A 19,519-nucleotide genomic window follows, 5' to 3' on the forward strand; every position below is an offset into this window, starting at 1 on the left:
AATATATATATTTCTAAGGTTTAGAATGCACTTTCTTTACGTTGCCTGTGCACTTGAACTTGAATTTTGAACTTGAATTGCCCAGTGTCATCTGAAAGGATGCAGGATTATGGTCTTTTCCTGGTGTGAGACAGAGCTCCTGAAGTCACAGTAGTTGAGGTAGTCTCAGGTCTTCAGGCTGCCTGGTGTATTCTCTGTGACGCTGAAGCCCTGCAGCCTGAAGTCACCACAGACAGAGGACCTCCCTGATATGGTTCCCCACTGAGAGATCTCAGTTGGCCAAGTCTTGTGATTTAGCACATCCCAGAAACATCTGCAAAAATATCTTGTAACTCGACACAGTAATCAAAATCTGAGTTGCAAGGATTAACTGTGATTTCTTTCAGGTTTTCACCATGTGTGCCTCTTTAACTTGAGGAGTGAAGCTTACTCTTCCAGTTGTTAGACAGCCACCCATCCAGCCTCATCTGTATGACGTGGCAGGATGCCTCAAACTGAAAGCTTCTCTACCTACAAATTCTGATTTCTTATCATCTCAGCTAAGATAATCCTTCATGAGTCCTAGCTCCTTAAAGAGGGAGGAGATTTTACCAGGTTCTACTAGGCTGTCAAGACTGTTTCAGAGGTCAAGGCTGTAGCAAACAACTGACTCTAGATATTAGGTTTATTTCTAGCCCCTGTGGTCCAGATTGAAAAAGGAAGCTGAGAGCAGATGTGAGTGCCGAAGTACCTCAGGCCTGGGCAGCCCCTGGGTGAGGCACATGCGTGCCTGTGTGCACGTATGTATGTATGCACCCAGAAAATGACACAGGCCCTCATCATCCAATGCACAATGCAACCATGAACCAGATTTATGTTGGTAAAAACTCATGTTTGCCTACTGACCCACCTTCTCCTTGCCAGGCATTTGAGGAAGAACTCAGAATTCCTATACAATCCGACAGGAGGACAGAAACAGAAGCATTTAGTATTTTAAGCTTCGTAATGGTTCAGGCCTTATTTTTTTCCTTCAAGTTATAATGGACTTTCAGTCATGACTATGCATTTTACAGCCTTTTCCCCACAACTGTCCAACTCCAGCTTCAAGAAATAAGAAGCAAGCAAACACCTGAACCTGACATTGGCTGCTGCTCTATTCTCAGGAATAAAATCTGAAGGAAGGAATTCCTAGCATGGCAGAACTAGCTCAGTTTTTAACATTACTATAAATATGCCTGTTCACATATGTCGTCTTCAAGGCAAGTTGATAATACCACCAAGAATCTCCTAGTCTTTTAATCACTGTTAGTTCCCCAGTGGTTACCCCAATAGATTCCCTTGTGACATTTTAATTCTTGCATTAAAACTTCAAAAACCTGATGTTTCCAACTGGAGAGTTAAATAGAGAAAAGAAATTTACACATTTTACGATACATGATTTTATTTACATAACTGAAATTATTTTCTTAGTCACCTTGATTTACAAAAGCAAATTAATATGGTATGGGTTTAATAACCTTTCATAGACTTTACAAATTTTAATGACAGATTGCTACTTAATACTCAGTAATACTTAATACTTAGTAACTTATGCATATATGCATATGAAAATTTTGTCTGATAGGACTAGTAAGAATGAGTATTTTCATTACTCAGGACTAGACAATTTGATTATCAGTCAATGGTTAATTCCCTATCACTAGGTCAGCCACTTAGACTTGGGGTTCTCACCTGCTGAGAACAAATCTGTAGCAACTCACACTTACTGAGTAGGCATTTTTAATAATTTGAGAGAGTTTATCTTTATTTAATAAGATTAGCATTAAGCACATCTGAACACCAAAAGTTTACCGCAACTAGAATGAATCATAATGTATCCGAAAAATGGCCCCCAACTGCAGCCATGTTACAACTCCAGTGTTTTCCCAGCTCTCTCTTCGGGTGTGTATACGTATGCATACACACATCACGAGGCTTCAACACATACTCAGCCAAGCCTTCTTGGCCACAAAAAAGCCATAATTTTACTGCTTTTGTGAAATGCCTATAAAATACAGTATTATAATGAGACTACTGTAAGTTCTTTCACAGTACTTTATGTCAGAAGACCAAGTAGTGTTTTGGTAACCAATTCTCTCCTGTAAAATTACAGTACTGAGACAAACAGAAGAGCTGTCAGGACTTTCCGAAAGCCACCCCACTCCCACAAGATGGGAGGAGCGCAGAGTGTCTGTGACCACAAAGAACCAGGGAAGAATGACAAGAAGCTTATGAGTCATGGTCAGAATCTAAAAAACAAAAATGTTTTGCTATAGCAGCATTAAGTGACAAACACAGGAAGAGTATATACATGTACCTTTTCACACAAGCTCTACAAGAGCCAAAACATTGTCTTTTCCATATCAGAATTGTAATTGTAGTGGTTCTTGGTCATTGTCAGTGCTACTGCTAACATAACAAGCTGAACCTTCCACTCACTCCTAATGTGCTAGATGAGGTGCTGCTTTTTGGTGCTGGACATGCAGTGTACTGAAGGCTGGGGGGTGGGTGCTCATCAGCCATGTCTCTGCTGTCAGCAATCCCTGGATTACAGGTCACTGCACTAAACGCACCTTTCTTCATACTGTTTTATCAGGGGGTAGGGACCACTCACTGATGGGGCAAATGTATCTATGAGCCCTGTTCCCTCACATTGCCAGTCTACACAGCAAATATGGCATCAAATCTCTCCATTGTGCTAAATCTAGGAATCATTTTAATCATGATAACAAATCAAATGTCTTCCTAAGAAAAAGATTTTCTTTTAATTTTAAAAAATCATTCTCAGGGTCTTGAATACTGAGCCTGTCCCCGCGGTCCCCTCATCCACTCCAGCTCTGACAGGGTTTTGACACCACCATGAGGTCTTGCTAGGCTCACATTTTTCTCAACAAGCACAGGTGGTTTGGGATAGTTTTTTCACCTGCTGCCTGTGTGTGTGTATATATATGTGTTTCATGTTTAAATCCTGTTGCTTTGTTTGGTGATTGGTAATCAGAAAAATCAAATAGTTCAGGTAGTAAGTGAAGGACCCACATGAGTAAGCACAGAGTATAGTGGTCTCTGGCGAACACAGACCAACACTGGTGCTGCCGAGGGCTGAAGAGAAAGGAAGGACCTAAACACTGGACTCAGAACTCCTATCCAGTGTGCTACATCTGCTAGGAGAGAAAATCACCAGCCAGTGGGAAGGGTGCAATGAGGGGCCAGTGGATGGTCTTGGCATGTTTTCTCCCCTTGTGAGTCCGTTACCTTTCACAAAGAAATGTTAACTATCAAACGAGTCCATTAATTGTGCCGCTGAGGGTGAAACCATCCAGTTAGCATATACACTATCATTTGCATATCTTGGACACCCAGTGTTAGTGCCATCGGCTCTCGTGAGTGGTACAGGACTCTCTTCAGGCCAGTTCGGGTCTGACATGCCTAAAAATGAAAACAGATAATTTGTTCTGCACTGAAGAATCAAAACTTCATGTGCAGACAGTAAGGCCTTGGCAAAACTCCCTTTGAGGTTCAAACCAAACTTCTGGTTTCTGTGACAGTTACATGAATGGTTTCATGCTCCAGGTTTCCAAAACACACATTTAAGGGGAAATATCACATGCTCTCTTGGTTACTCTAACTTAACAGAACCTACCAATTTTGACTTTTATAAGCTTCAAACTCTCATATCCGATATATATTTGTTGATCTGTTTAACTCTTTGTAAGGCAGCATAAACCATCAACACATTGCTGTACTAAATGGCTAACTGCAGCAGGCAACTTCTATAAAAAGTTCTCTAACATAAAGAAGCCTACTGTCTTCTACCCAAGTCTACCCTGGAGTAGAGGATCTTCCAGATCAAGGGCACACGCAGGTGAGTCCCATGGCGGCGAAAGGACAAAATGGCATGTAGCATTATACCCAAATCCAGCAAGGAATCAAGTGACTCAGGAGGAATGCAAAAAGAACAATCTTGGCTTGAAACTCCAAGTTAAAAATAAAATCAATAATGAAGTTAGAAAACAGAAAAAAAATTTCAAGTATTTAATTGAAGACAAAAGAAGGAGTTTTGGCAAGAACCGTATTTACTGTCCATTGTAAGACCACAGCACCACAGACTTCTAACTTCCAAAAAGCATTTACTCCAGCTTTTAGCACTGACTTCTTAAGTGGCAACCATTATGACAGTGTGTAATGCAAAGGATGTGAAAACAGCAGTCTGTGTGTGTCCTCCCCAAGGGCGGACACATGGCTGGGCACCCAGTACCGAGTGGCCTCCAAGAGCTGCCTGCCTGCCCAGATGGTGTCTGAGGGGACCACTGGCTGTGCTCTCAGTGCAGGCAGGGTGGTGCTGGCTCTTTCTTTCTAAATTAAATGCCCCACCCTGAGATTGGGTAAATTTATGCTAGTAGTTAAGTTAGAAGTACTACGACTTGATACGCATCTCAGAAATGATTTATTCATCATTTTCTCAATATCCCCTGAGAGTTCTGCCCTGCTCTTTCTTCTCTATCATCTTAACTTGCTGGGCAGTGTGGTAATTAAACTTATTTTCACATCCTTTAAAAAAAACATAGTTGTAAAAATGCCTGAATGTAAACTGATGCAAAGTCAGACATTTACAAATTAAAAGGTTCAGAGCAGATTTTGGTCTCATTCAGACCAGAAAGACTCTTAAAAAGCATTACAGAGAGTAAGGATAGTTCAGAGAGGAACAATGTTGCTAGAATCTAGTAAATGCATGTGAAATTCTACCATAGAGTTTGTTTTCAATCCACGTGGAGGGGAGGGCTCGAGGGAGGGGAGCATTATTACAGTCCACCAGGGGCGTCTCCTCCTCTGAGAGGCCATCATCATAAAGCAGGGAGTCAGATGGGGTGGATGCGGCCAGGTCCAAGTAGTCCTGGAGGAGAGAGATGGCTGGTCAACACCCCCCACCCCCTCTGTGTCTCACTACTGGACATGCCCCTGGACCCTCCCCACCTGAGGGCAGAAGCCCTGGCCATGTTCCACCCACCAGCCTACTGGCTTCTCTGAGATACCTGAGCCCCTTACCAGATTGCCAATACTGAGCACCCCCAGCACCTGCCTTGTCTGGCCCTGTTCCACGGCCCTCATCACTCCCCCCTAGAAAGTCACCTCCTTGGTGGCAGAAATGTGCTCTTTCACTGTCCTGCTCCTATCTCTGCAGCATTGGGCACCATGCCCAGCACTGGGGGACTGGCTTGTTTGTAAACTTTGAGGCTCTGGGAGAGCTTGCTGCAGCCCCATTACTCATACAGGAGTGCCAAGATGTATCTCCCACCTGCGGGATATTTCCAGCTTCCCTCCAAGGACTTCTGCCATCTAGAACATCACATCAGGACTCCAAAATCTGGAGTCATTGATATGAGTTTTGCATAGGATGCTGCATAGGCTTCAGCTCTCAACTGCAGAATGATGATTCTGCAGTTCCTGCTATTTCCACTGCCCTGTTTAAATGTGTAAAGAAGAGTCCTAGCATTTTCCTGGCTGCTTCTCAGCCCTATTCTAGGAAGGTCATCTCTTGGCAGTAGCTATCATTTGTTTAGGGCAGCAGTCCCTAACCTTTTTGGCACCAGGGACCAGTATTCCTATGAGAATCTAATGCCTGATGATATGAGGTGGAGCTGAGGCGGTGCTGGGGAGCAGCTGCAAATATAGATGAAGCTTCACTTGCTTGACACTCAACCCTTGTAGTGTAGCCCAGTTCCTAACAGGCCACGAACTGGTACCGGTTGGCAGCCCAGGGATTGGGGACCCTGGTTTAGGATGACCCTACATTCACAGAATTTGGAGGCTTTGCCCAAATGATACACTGGCATTTTATTACAAATGGCCTAGACTATGCCTCTTGCTTTTCTTGTTTAAGAAAATTACAACTTTTGGTAAATATGTCAATGTGAGGATGAAATATCTATGTAAACACCAGCAGGGGTGGGTCTGTGCCTGCTTGTTCACTTGCATCCTCAGGATCTAAGACAGAATATGATATGTAACAATTGTTCACTAAATATTAGTTAAAATTTTGTTGACATTCTCATTTTCTTACAGTGGTAAACTGGAGGCACACAGGCTGAATCTAGCCTCCCAGGTATGTTTTGTTTGGCCTAGAATGCACTTTTAGAAATTTAAATGAGTTGCTAACATTAAAAATTGGGAAACTTAACATAGATACGCCTTACTACTAAAAGAGCTGGCATGCTGGCATTCATATTCCTGTAGGTCACATGTGGCTACAACGAGGGATCTTTTAGAGAGGACTGGTGTGCCACTTCCTAGTCACTTCCCACCCCAGCTGGGTCCCTCATAGCATCTGAATTTAGGACACTCGTGTCAACTCTATTTTTTCCTGTTCTGTTATCGGAATTGTTTTTGTTTGGCTTCAGAATACTTCCCTCACGCACCTCTCTGGTTGGCAGATCTTCCCAAGTGTCAAGCTAAGAATCTTGGTTTCTTCATAATTCAAAAAGAAGCCCAAGAGTGCTGTGCCCTCAGGGATCAGCATGACCATCTCTCCACTGCACAAGGACCTCCATGGACCTGCTGGGCTGGAACAGCACTTGCCCCCATCCCCCCATCAGGTTCAGCCTGTACCAGGAATCTGCTCCAAGTACTTACTCTTCTCTTAACCATCATCTTCTCCAGGTCTTTGCTGATGTCAGCAAACACTGGCCTCTTGTCTGGCTCCTCCTTCCAGCACTGCAGCATCAGACTGTACCTGGTGGGAAGTGCAGACAGGCAGTTACAACCCAGCAAGAACTACCCTGTCATGGCCACAACAGTGCCCAGGGCCTGGTGGGCTATGTTGCCAAACCCCAAAGATGTTTCTGTTTAACTGACAACCTTCTATGAGCTGGGCCAGGGTCTGAAGGGCCACTGGGGGCTCAGAGTGCATGGCATTGTGGTCTAGCATCTTGTAAGTTTCCCTTCCCTTGAGAGAGATTTGTTTTCACATCCTTTTTAGGGACATGGTAAATAACTAACATGATGCTGTGCCCACTATGGTGGCTGAGGGGGAAATTTTAGTCCTTAAAACTCTTATGAAAGATGAACTGGGTGTGGAAACAAATAAAAACTTCTGCCAATCACACTTCTGTCTTGTATTTTTATCAACTCCTCTCTTCTGTGGGGCCCTGGCATGGCTGCAGGGCCTCCAGGGCTGCCGTGTACAGTACTCTGGGCCAGCTGGATCGCTGCCCAGGCTGCCAGGGAGGTGGTGCCACTCTCTTTTAGCCCAAACAAGGCACATGGCAGGCACACACCAACTCTGTGGAATGAATAGACCACTATGTCTCTGCACGCAGATATCCCTTTCTCATGGGTTCTCGACTTGTTCTCTGAGAATCATCTGACAGAACTTCTATATGTGAAGACTGGTACCCTTGGGTTGAAGTCTAGGCCCCCCCTGCCTACCTCTTGGCTGCCTTTGTGCCTCTACTTGGACACACTCCAATATGTGCCCGTTGAGCCATGCCGAATTACCTGCCCCTATCCAAGTGACTTCGGTTCTGGCTGCATAAAGTGCCATCTCGCCTTTCTCACCACTTCTCTTTGGGCCCTGCTCCCCTTCATCCCTGAAGGCCCCACCAGGAAGCCCATCTAGCCCTCAGTGGTGTCAGGGGCCCCATGTCATCATGCCCAAAAGGTGATTCTGCAACTTCTGCTCTGTCATGTTCTGCCCTGTTACTATGCACCATCCAGCTCACCCAAGGCTGGCACCCAGAACTGCTCAGGAGCGGGGAGAGATTAAGTGTATGTGCTCTCTCCTCCCTAACCAAGGGTGTCTGTATTGAGGAGAGGCTGGGCCAAAGCAAAGCCTACTCACATCTCCTCACTGCAGTTGTCAGGCTTCTCCATCCGATAGCCTGTCTTCAGAAGGTTGAAGAGCCGCTCGGGAGGAATCCCTGGGTAGGGGTTGCCCCCCAAGGTCACAATCTCCCACAGGAGGACACCAAAGGACCACCTACAGGGAGCAAGACAACCAGAGTGGTCCCACTCAACCTACAGTGCTCACTGGGCAGCCCAGACATCCATCACTCCAATAGCTGCTGACCTATCAAGGCTAGCACCACCACCCTCGCCCCATCCCTGTGCAGAGAACAAGTCTCAGCCTGGGTCCCACTGCACAGACAGATGTGGGATGGAGGTGGGGATAGCTGTCTTGCTGGCCCCATCTAGCACCCCTCTTCCTCACTGTGATGCTCAACTCCAACACCCACAAGGGGCACCAGGCAGGCCTAGCAGCAATGGCCCAGAGCAGTCCAGCAAATGAGGTAAAATGCAGGTGGGACCCAAACTCTCAAAACACTTCCTTCACCTTTTCTATGTGCTTAAACATTTTCTTAAAGTCTTAGAAGAAAAAAAGCACTGCTATTGGAAATGACTTAACTGTGAGAAAAAATTTACTGCGAAGTGGAAACATTATATTACAGAGCAGGACTATTACATGAGCCCACGCACAGTGATAAAAAGCATTTATCTGTACACCACAGAAAACACTAGAAGGCCATGCCTGTGAAGGCCAGTAGTAGTTACTTAGGGGTGGTGGGATTCAAGTGACTTTTAGTCTCTTTATTATGCTTTTTTCTGCATTTTCCAATTGTCTTACAGTCAGATTCCATATTCAGAAAAGTTGTTTAAAACTGTAAAACTCCCTTTCACAGCCCACATTATTCCAGATATTCATGTCTGTTGATGGCAGAACATAGAAACAAGTCTGTTGTGTTTTTGAAAACTATCAAGTCTATAAGTTGACCTAAAAGATTGAGTTTCGGTTCCTGTTTTTGAGCAGTTTGGGGCACACCAGCCTAGAACTCACTCAAGGCCACTCATGTCTGTGGGTGGGGACTAGTTCCAGGGCCCCTGTCTGAGCCCAGTCTTGCTCTGGCCCACAGGAGGGGAACTGCTTGGCTGGAACTATGTGTCACTAAGACTCCCAGAGAAGGGAGGGGAGAGGAGGGTGGGGAGGAAAGAGAGGGGAGTGGAGGGGGATTTGCAGCCACTGCTCACTGTTCTCATAAATGCCACTTCGACTACTGCCTGGGCCCTGGTCATTTGCTAAATAAACACACTTCAGCTGGGGGGGTCACTTTGGATGGTTGGCATGAGCTGACAGGCACTCTGGGCCAGCACTGTTCCCAGCTGAGCTGCCCAGACAGGTGTCATGGCCCCCTTCACGTGTACCCTCCATCCCGAGAAGGCAATATCCACACTTACACATCACTTTGGGTGGTGTAGATATGATCGAAAAGGGACTCAATTGCCATCCATTTGACTGGAATCCGACCCTTAAAAAGTAGTAAAAAAAAAGGGCATTAATGTTGCTCTGACACCCTAGAAACTGGAGGAGGGTGGGGCCCTGTTCTAGTCACTTCCAGCTCTGGGGGCAAGTAATGATACCCAGAATGTTCCTGGGTACAGAATTGGCAGCACAGCCTTAGAGGAGTCGGAGCTCCATTCTGGCCCTCCTAGGCATGTCTGAGATGCTGAAGGGAGTCAACTGGCCTGCTCACAGCTATATAGGGTGTGTTTATCATGAGCCACATCCCTGCTGAGAAGAAACCCAAGTAATTGATACCAAGCCCAAGCCAGGTCCCCCATGGTCACATCTAGGTAGCTCTGTGGTGCCCTGGGTGGTGCTGCCCAATTGGTAGGCCAAGAACACCATCGAGCAAGATCTGCCCTGAATTTTGAGAGTAAACAAGTTTGGGAAACCAACATCCAGTGTTTCTATCTTGGGGACTTCTGATACAAATTAACATACTAAAGGATCTTCTGAGAAGCTCTGAGGGAAGAAATCTATTTATGTGCCTTGAGACTGGTTTTTCCCTCTTATTTTATGCCAGGGCTCTTTTAGTATCCTCTGAAAGAGTGTCCCCCACCACAGAGGCGCTGGGGTAAGACCTAACAAATCCTTTCCAAAGCCACTTTTTTTTTTACTGTTATTTTTCAATTACAGTTGACATTCAATATTATATTAGTTACAGGTGTAACAGTGGTTAGATATTTACATAACTTATGAAGTGCTCTCCCCCAATAAGCCTTGCACCCATGTGACACCATGTATAGTTATTCCAATATTACTGACTGCATTCACTAAGTTGTACTTTTACATCCCCCAAACTATTTTGTAACTGCCGGTTTGTACTTCCTAATCCCTTCCCCTTTTTCACTCTACTCCCAGGCCCCCTTCTCTCACAAATTGGCAACTATAAGTTTGTTCCTTATCTGTGAGTTTGTTTCTGTTATTTTGCTTTGTAGATTCCACGTATAAATAAAATTGTATTTGTCTTGCTCTGTCCAACCTATTTCACTAACCTCAATACTCTCCAGGTCTAAACATGTTATGTAAGTGGTAAGACTTCATTCTTTTTATGGCTGAGTAATATTCCATTGTATATATGTACCACATCTTCTTTAACCATTCATCTTTTGATTAGAGGTTTAACCCATTTACATTTAATTATTGACAGGTATGTAGTTATTGCCATTTTATTGCCAATTTACGATTGTTTTTGTAGTTCTCTGCCCCTTTCTTATTCTCTTGCTCTCTTCTCTTGTATGATGACTTTCTATAGTGTTGTATTTGGAGTCCTTTCTCTTTACTTTTTGTGTATTATTTCTAGATTTTGGTTTGTAGTTACTATGTCCTTCATATATTCAAAACTATGTTGATAGCCATCTATTGTAAGTTGATGGTCGCTTAAGTTCAAACACATTCTATAATTACTACCATTTTTACTCATCTCCTCCACATTTTGTATTCGTTATTACACATTCTTTTGTATGTGTATCCCTTTATTTTCATAATTACACGATATTCCTACTTTTGCCTTTTAACCTTTGTACTTGCTTTAGTGTTGATTCACTGCTTTTATTTGGGTTTACCTTTGTCAGTGAGAATTTTTTTCTTTGCAATATTATCTTATTCATACTGTTGATATTTTTTTTTCCTCTTAAAGAAGTCCCTTTAACATTCCTTATAATACTGATTTGAAGGTGATAAACTCCTTCAGGTTTTCTTGTCTGGGAAGCTCTTTATATCTCCTTCGATTCTAAATGATAACCTTCCTGGGTAATCTTAGTTGTAGGTCCTTGCTTTTCATCACTTTGACTTTTTGATGCCAACCCCTTCTGGCCTGCACAATTTCTGTTGATAAATCAGCTGACAGTCTTATGGAAGCTCCCTTGTAAATAGCTAACTGCTTTTCTCTTGCTGCTTTGAAGATTCTTTGTTTTTAACCATTGGCATTTTAATTATGACGTGTCTTGGTGTGGGCCTCTTTGGATTCATGTTGTTTGGGACTCTGCACTTCTTAGACTTGTGTGTCTACTTCCTTTGCCAGGTTAGGAAAGTTTCCAGTCATTATTTCTTTAAATACGTTCTCAATTTATTGTTCTCTCTCTTCTCCTTCTGGTACCCCTATGATGTGAATGTTGTTATACTTGATGTTGTCTCGGAGGTCCCTTAAACTATTTTCATTTATTATTTCTTTTGGTGTTCCAACTGGGTGTTTTACACGACTTTGTCCTCCAAATTGCTGATTTGATCCTCTGCTTCATTTAATCTGCTGTTGATTCCATCTAATGTATTTTTCATTTCAGTTATTAATATTCTTCATTTATAACTGGTTTTTTATGGTTCCTATACTTTGTTTTCTACCTCTTTGTTGAAGTTCTGACTGAGATCATCTATTCTTCCCCTTCATTCACTGAGCCGCATCTGGTAGCTTGCCTGCTTCCATTTAGTTCTTTTTTCTGAGGTTTAGTCCTGTTCTTTCATTTAAAACATGTTTGTTTTAAATCATTTTGGCTGCCACACTGTATTTGTTTCTATGTATTAGGTAGAGTTACTATGTTTCCCAGTCTTGGCGGGGCAGCTTTATGTAGTAGGTATCCTGTGGGGCCCAGGGCCCAGTCCGCCTGGTCACCTGAGCCAGATGCTCCAGGTATGTCCTTTGTGTGGACTGTGTGCCCTCCTGTTGTAGTTAAGTCTTGATTGCTGTTGGCTTGTCAGTGGGTGGGGCTGATCCTCAGGCTGACTGGCTGTGAGGACTGGCTGTGACTACAGTGGACAAACTGTTGTGTGGGGGCTGACCCCACAGAGTGGAATTCGCACCAGTGGGACATTTGGGTTTGTCGTCTGTGGTGCTAATTGGGTACTGCTCTGTTGTGGTCTGAAGCCAGTCAGAATTCAGTTTGTCCCTACATGCCCCTGGTGCTTTTCAAGATGCTGTTCCTCCACTGGAGCTTAGGGTGAGTGTTTGTGAACAAGTGAGTCTGTATTTAGGCCCTTTAAGAGAATGCCTGAAACTCCAGCAGCCCTCTTGTCTCACCTGGATGGAATCCCTAATGATTTTCATAGCCAGGTATTGTGGGGACTCCTCTTTCCAGCACTGGTGCTCCAAGCTGGGGAGTCTGGTGTGGGGCTTGGACCCCTCGCTCCTCAGGGGAAACCTCTGCATCCGAGATATCCCTCTGGTATTTAACTGCCAAATGCAGGTGTGTGACCAGCATGTTTTGAGTCTTCACCCGCTCCTGCCAGTCTCGACTGTAGCTTCTTTATATCTTTAGTTATAGGAATTCTGTTCAACTAGTCTTCAGGTGGTTCTCAAGGATGGTTGTTCTGTAATTTAGATGTAATTTTGATGCGGTCATGGGAGGAGGCAAGCAGCGTTTATCTATTCTGCCATTTTGACCACAAGTGTTCCCAATGCAAATTGATAAATAGCTTTTCAGTAGATAAGTCCTAAGGCACAAATCAATTAAAAAATGCATGCACTATATTTTAATGCAGCATTTACTATAATTCCTTTTTTTAAAAGCTTTCTTTAGGGTTCACGTCCTTAATGAAGTGTAATTGTTTCTGGGGCAAGTGTTTGTAACAACACTGCCTGCAGCTTGTGTTTTCTGGGGCCCTGTGTTTGGACACCTTGTGCTTCTCCACTCTATGACACAGCGTCCTTTTGGACGACTGGTGCAGCAACAGGAAGTCTTTGTCCACACCCCTTCATGAGGTGGAGGGCAGCTCCTCTCTACTTCCTCTTTGGCAGTATGAGATAGGCTGTCACAACAGAAACCTCAGAAGAAATGAAATGCTGTCCTCACAGCCTGTGGCACTTTTAGGGCTTCTCCCCACCCTCTGAGCAAAGCTGAAGTGTATGCAGTTGCTTTTTGTGTTACTTTTTTGTGCTTCTTTTTTTGTCTGTTCTGAATACTGACTCTTGAATGGCCTGTGAGCTGACCCAGTCTGCTATTTCAGGGGGAGGCTGCAGGAGAGGGGCTGAGAGGGCAACAGACCAGGGTCAAGACAAATGCCACAGGAAACTGGACAATGCCAGGGAATCAGATTTCCCCAGAGGGGCCCCCACACACCTACTTCAGAGATCCAGAGAAAGCTTCTGAGAACCTTATGCTGAGTCTCTGGACCCAGTCTCTAGGGCCCCGCTCCTTGCGCCTTCTAAACTCACCCAGCCAGGGGTTCCCAGGCCCTTGTCCCAAGAGAACTTCCACCCTGTAAAGTAGTTCATTCCTTCCTGCAAAGAATGACTACTATGCTTGGGTTTATTTCACTTAACTCTCCTCTGGGCAAAGAGCTAAATAACACAGAAACAGTGACCTTTATTCTGTAGAAGAAAGAAGAACACTGTGGAGAAGAGGATGGTTACTTCCTCAGCATTAAGTGACTTTCAAAAGTGATAGTGATTAAAAGCAAGAGAAGCTGCCAGATCTGAAAGGGCGAGTATGGTCCTCAGGAAGAGAAAGAACAGACTCAAGGATGAGTCCTGAACAGTCTCTGGAGACCCAGAATTAGGGAAGGATTTGGGGATGAGGTCTAGAAGTTTATACTCTAAAAATCTACTTTATCCTCTCCAGGTGCGCTAAAGGATCTTGCCCCCCACCCCCTCCCACTGTGTGCACCCTGACTGTTGCTTCCACCCAGCCTGGGACATCAGGCCAGCACACCCCCAGGACCTGGTACCTTGCTCCTTTTCACGTAGGAATCCTCTTCATACACATCTCGGGACAGGCCAAAGTCTGAAATCTTCATCTTCCGCCCCTCAGCTACCAGGACATTTCTGGCTGCTAAGTCCCGATGGACAAGCTGCAAGAAAGACAATAGCAGGGACACCTAAAATCCAGGCCCATCGCAGAGAGCAGGGGCACCGGGCTGGGGCAGCACATACCTTCATCTCGGCCAGGTACCGCATCCCACGTGAAATCTGCCAGGCAAAGGAGATGAGGTCGCCCATGGTCAGGGCCCGCTCATCCGGGTTGTCAAGGTAGCTGGAGTTGCGGCTGCCTCTGCTGCCCACATAGCCGGGTCCTGCCTTGCGACTTTCTCGCAAGAAGCCGCGCAAGGAGCCGTACTTAGCATACTCCACAATGAGGAGGAGTGGCCCTGGGGACAAATGGAGGCTGTGGGTTGGCTGCTCAGCAGGCAGAAGTCAAGGCATCTCACAGAGCACAGAAAGTGGGAGAGGTACGCACCTCTGCGCAGCTCTGTACACTACCAGTAAGTAGGCAGATGGACACAACCACACTTAAGATGTCAAGTGCTTGAGTTCCAGGCAGCTCCAGGACTTGTTTATGTCCCAGGTCATTATTATCATTTGCTCTCCACCTCTCGAGGCCTGTGCTAAAGCTGCTGCCTGGGAGGTTGAGCATGACTTCCTCCCAGGGTGCCTGAGGCAGATGACCACTATGCTCAGTGCTGCCTGGGGATGCATACCCGTTGCTAGGATGACAAGCCTGTCTGCAGCCCAATCCTGCTGCAGCATGGCCTGGGGATGGCTGATGGAGGCAGAGGACCTGGATTGCACATAGCCACCTGCTCTCTGCTCCTGGCTTCTCTCAGCAGCTCTTGGGCTGCAGTCTTGCTCTAGGCCCAGCCCTGAGTCCTACTGGTGCTGACTGGCATGCCTACTGCCCTCTTCATGTTGGCTCCCTGTCTTCTCATACTCCCATTATACACATGCAAACACGTATACATGCACATGCACACAGAGGCCCCTGGTAGCACAGTGGGTTTGGAAAACCAACAGATCAGACTGGTCTCCTGTGTCCTTACGTGAGAAACAGCGGCAATGCCTTTGTCATGCAGGGCTGGGGTTGGGGTTACCTGGAGATCACAGCATGCCTACTCTCCAGTAGGTGCCTAGGAGGCATCATTTATTTCTGGAGTTCCCTGCCCTGGAGCAAGGTGCTGACAAGTGAAATATCACCAGAGACCTCTGGGCAACCCTGGTAGGCCTAGGGCTCCTTGAGGAACAGCCTCATGCAAGCATCCTGCAGCAGCTTCTCCCAGCCCTCTCACTGACACAGGAGGCTCCAGGCAGTGGCCGGAGACAGAGACCATGTATGGACAGAGAATAGGGACCGGAGAAGGAGAGGACAGGGAAGAGGGAGGAGGAAGAATGGAGCAGGCCAGACCCCCTGGTCTATGCCCAGCAGCTGCCATTCTGTGGCTGGCCTCACCATCCTGGCTGCAGGCCCCATACAGCTTGATGACATTGGGGTGGTTGACCTGCTTCAGGAGGTTGAATTCTGACAGTAGGTCCCGCAGCTCATTTGGGGAGGCGTTCTCTGAAATGCACATAAACAGAACAGGTTGCAAATCCATCCCTTCTGGAAGCCTCTTCTGTGAATGCAGGTCACATGACGTACACTAGGGGTCTGCACAGATCCAATTATCTCTTTCTCAGACACTCTACCCAAAGATCCAGAGCTCATGATTACTCTCAGCCTGTGGGATGGTCAACAGCAGCCTCCTCTGCCTCTGGGGAATAAGAATCCCCAGGAGCCAACATCTACATAAGCAGGATCTCTCCATGGACAGCCCCTCCCAGGGCTGTACTGTGCGTAAGTGGCAATATTTCCCTGCAAGCCATCTTTCAAAGACAGCAGTGAACAAGGACCATCCCTCATTAATTCTTTTGGAAACATAAAGGGATTCCTTGGCATCCCCAAATACTCTATGACAAAGCACTCAACGAGCCAGGCCCTGGAGGGAGGTAGACCACAAGATTTTATGCCACATGGAGGATGTGCATCCCGAGAGTGGGTGGAGCTGAGTTCGGGCTCCCAACAGGAGCCTGGTGTGGAGGTATTTTTGAGGAAGGATAGTTAGCCTAGGAATATTCCTCCTCCCTTCCAGGATGTGGCTCTGGAATTTTTCCTTAGTCCCTCACTCAGGCCTCTTTCTGTTTAGACTTTATGAGGAACAGGCTAAGATGGGGAGACAGGATGGATAGCCTTGGGATATCCTCTCCCCTCCAGGACAAGGTTCCATAGCCTTTCCCTTGTCCTTTGTTCAGCTTTAGCTAATTGTAGTATTATTATATCACCTGTATTGCAAGTACCATGTCTCCAGGCACCACCCCCAACACCAAGAAAACAAAAACCCATAATCCAGACAGCTCAGGACGACTCTCTCTCTTAGAGTTTGCCAGCACTTTTAAGTGTGTACTTTTGCTTTAATAATTTTGTGCTTTTCTGTTTACTCTTTGTCATGTCCTTGAATTCTTTTTCATGACATAGGACAAGAACCTGGTCACCAGAGCTCAGGATCAGGGTCCCCCTATTCACTCCTGCCCCATTGAGTTCTCTAGCATCATTGTGAGTCAGAAGCTGTGGTTAAACAGTCCTCCGGGGCCAGTGCCCCATGGCTCACTGCCTCTAGCTGCAGACTTGTCTAGAAGCGAGAAGACAGCTTCCACAAGAGATGGGGCATGGGAACCTCCTGTACCATGGGTGGGGAGCCCAGGACAGCCTTACTGTAACCCCTTAGGACATGGGGTCTCTTGGGCAACGGGCAACCCCAGTTTGAGGGCCTGGGGAAGCATCCAGAAGCACTGCGCTGTGTGGTCTCCCAACTGCTACATTAGAACTTGTGCGTGCACTTGCCAGCTTGTGCCCACTGCACTACCGATGGGACCTCAGTCAGCCCACTTGGGCCAGAACTTGGCCATATGCCCTCTGCTGAGAAATATGAGTGTGTGTGTGTGTGCCCACTCAGAGCCAAGCTTGCGGCAAGACTCATCCCTTGTGGCAAGACTGGGATGGGGCAGTCCCTTGGGGGATCTGGGGACAGGGCCAGTCCTCTTAAGTGGTTTCTTCACCAGGTCCCCAATGGACAGTTGTCTGAGAGGAATGAATGAGGAAAACTGGGGTGGGAAGAGCTATCAGTTCGAAACCTTTTAAAAGTGCTTTAAAAATTTTTTAAAAACTCAGATCTTTACCCAACATTGGTATGTTGGCACGTCCCCAATAATACCACTCTAGAACCTTCCAAAGAAGGAAAGTCCTTGCCCTGCTTCTTCAGGGACCACCCTGGCCCAGGTTATCCATGATTGGGGTCCCCAGATTGCAGACACTCAAGAACAGCCATGGAAAACTCTTGAGGAGGTGCAAGGACAGCCACCAGCGCCCTTTCGGGTGGCTTCCATCTATCCCCTGGGGCTCCCGCAGATGTGCATGGCAAAGCCACATGTGTGTGCTGCCTGGACAGGTACCTTTCAGCATCTTCACGGCCACGGTCATGTACCCTGTTTTGCCTTTTAGCCTGAAGGCTGTTGCTTCGACGACTTTTCCAAATTCACCTTCTCCCAGAGTTTTTCCAAGAACCAAGTTCTTTCGAGGGAATTCCCACTTTGGATCCTCCTACATTGGGGTTGAACGAAGGGAGAGAAGAGGAGAGGGGATAAAGATGGTGAAGGTAAGAGAAAAGGAGTAAGGCAAGACCCATGAAGGAGCTCCTGGTGGACAAGCTCCAGTGTGCAGAGACGTGACCATCATCTGAACTAGTAGGTGATGGTCACCCATTTCCACAAGGGCAGGACCCCACAGTTGGGTCCTGATGCGCTGTTCCACAATGCATCTCCCTCATGGGAAGGCAGGTGTTGCCACAGACTGGACTGAAGTCTGGATGCCTATACCCTTGCTGGTCTCCGGTTTACTCAACATGCCCTAGGGCACCCCCTGGCCCATGTCCTTGACTCTCAAACGAGGGGGCCAGGGCTTCCTCAGCACTGTATGGGATCACAGCCTCTTCTCTGAGAGTCAGGCCCAATCCTTTCAGCACTGCCTCTGCTTTGGACACCAGGCCCACAAGGCACTGACTGGGCTGCAGCCCAGGACCTGGTGTACCCTTTCCAGAGATGTCCAGGACCCCACAGAGGACCAAATTAGCAGCAGTGGACCAAGTCACCTCCTAGCCTACAATCCCAGCTACAGGTGGAAGTGTCCAGGGTAACTTCCCTGTGTGGCAGTTCCTAGACAAGCACCATTGTGCACCTAGGGAACTTCTATCCTACCATGTGTTAGAGACTACTCCTCCCATGGGGCTGGCTGTCATCCTGAACCTGAACACACCTGCTCACCAGGCTCCCCTCCACACACCCTGCCTTCCTACTGAAGTCTAGTTCACACACTAGGCTATTCTGGGCTGCCTTCCCAGATACCTAGCCTGGCCTATGTATTTGAACTCTGACTGGGGATGCCAAAACCTATCTGGAAATTCCCATCCAGTGCCAGCACTGGGCATCTATCTCCCCACATCTCCCTGCAGTTGGGCATTGGTGTGGCTTCTAGATGCTGCTCGTGATGTGTCCTATCTAAGGCTTGCCTAACCAACAGAGATGACACCACTAGGGGCTCATTGCCCCTGGACAACCAGAGCCACACGTTCTGATGTCTGGGTACAGAAGTAGCCTCCTCTCAGCACTCTGGTCAGAGGCACCTTCTAGCCAGCTCCTGGGCATCCTGGTGTCTCAAGTTCCCCAGGAACCCACAGTCGGAGTCAGAGTTGACAACATTATCACAGCCCTGGTGTCTTCATCTCCAAATTGCCCTGGATAACCATTTACTGCACACAGATGTCACACTGAGCATGTGTGGCTATCAACAATTTGATCCTTTTAAAAATGTTAAATATCTTCCCTATTTTATTTAAGAGCAAACTGAGGCTGAACTGTTGAATAACATGCCTGAGACCTCAGAGCTTGTCAATGTGGCCCTTGGGCCTCATGCTGGCCTCTGGCTGCTCTGTACTCTGGGCTGGAGGTGATGTGGGCCAAGGTGGTGTGTGTCCACACACAAGAACTCCCACGAGCTTGCTCTTCCACTGCAAACTACCAGGGTATATAAAGGATTTATATGACTCATCCCTGAGGTGTCCTGTGGAAGCTGAGATGCTGCTGGGCCAGGGTTGCAGACTCCCCACCTGCTGAGTGATTGGAAGTAGGAAAGCTAAGAGGGAGGTTGCAGTGGCTGCTGCAGCTGGGGAAAGCCTCCTTGGCCCAGACCCTTACCAAGGGGCAACGACCCTTGGGTGGCACCACTTACAAACTCTGGCTACCTCTAAGCGTGAGTTGTGGACTGCCAGGGGCCTATGGCATGCTGCTGCTGAGCTACTTGCCTAGAGGCCCCTGGAGGTACACACGCTACACTCTCCTTTCCCAGCCTTGTGGTGAGACTTAAGTTCCCAAGCCCC

General features: G+C 46.8%; 1 protein-coding gene across 6 annotated transcripts in view; it reads right to left on the bottom strand.

Annotated features, from left to right (window-relative positions):
* Positions 1-1,402: 1,402 nt before the first annotated feature.
* Positions 1,403-19,519, bottom strand: part of RET (ret proto-oncogene) — a 52,348-nt gene continuing 34,231 nt past the window's right edge. For all 6 annotated transcript variants that reach the window (XM_011385321.2, XM_023526048.1, XM_023526050.1 and 3 more), the window contains 9 exons: positions 17,541-17,688; positions 15,505-15,612; positions 14,214-14,428; positions 14,009-14,131; positions 9,244-9,314; positions 7,853-7,990; positions 6,646-6,745; positions 4,762-4,909; positions 1,403-3,444 (listed from right to left, as the gene is read on the bottom strand). In XM_011385321.2, the coding sequence (XP_011383623.1) occupies positions 3,287-3,444; positions 4,762-4,909; positions 6,646-6,745; positions 7,853-7,990; positions 9,244-9,314; positions 14,009-14,131; positions 14,214-14,428; positions 15,505-15,612; positions 17,541-17,688 (1,209 nt within the window). In that variant the 3' untranslated portion in view covers positions 1,403-3,286. The remainder of the gene's footprint in view (positions 3,445-4,761; positions 4,910-6,645; positions 6,746-7,852; positions 7,991-9,243; positions 9,315-14,008; positions 14,132-14,213; positions 14,429-15,504; positions 15,613-17,540; positions 17,689-19,519) is intronic.

The sequence above is a fragment of the Pteropus vampyrus genome, unplaced genomic scaffold (genome assembly GCF_000151845.1).
Source record: "Pteropus vampyrus isolate Shadow unplaced genomic scaffold, Pvam_2.0 Scaffold681, whole genome shotgun sequence".
In the NCBI taxonomy this organism is placed as follows: Eukaryota; Metazoa; Chordata; class Mammalia; order Chiroptera; family Pteropodidae; genus Pteropus; species Pteropus vampyrus.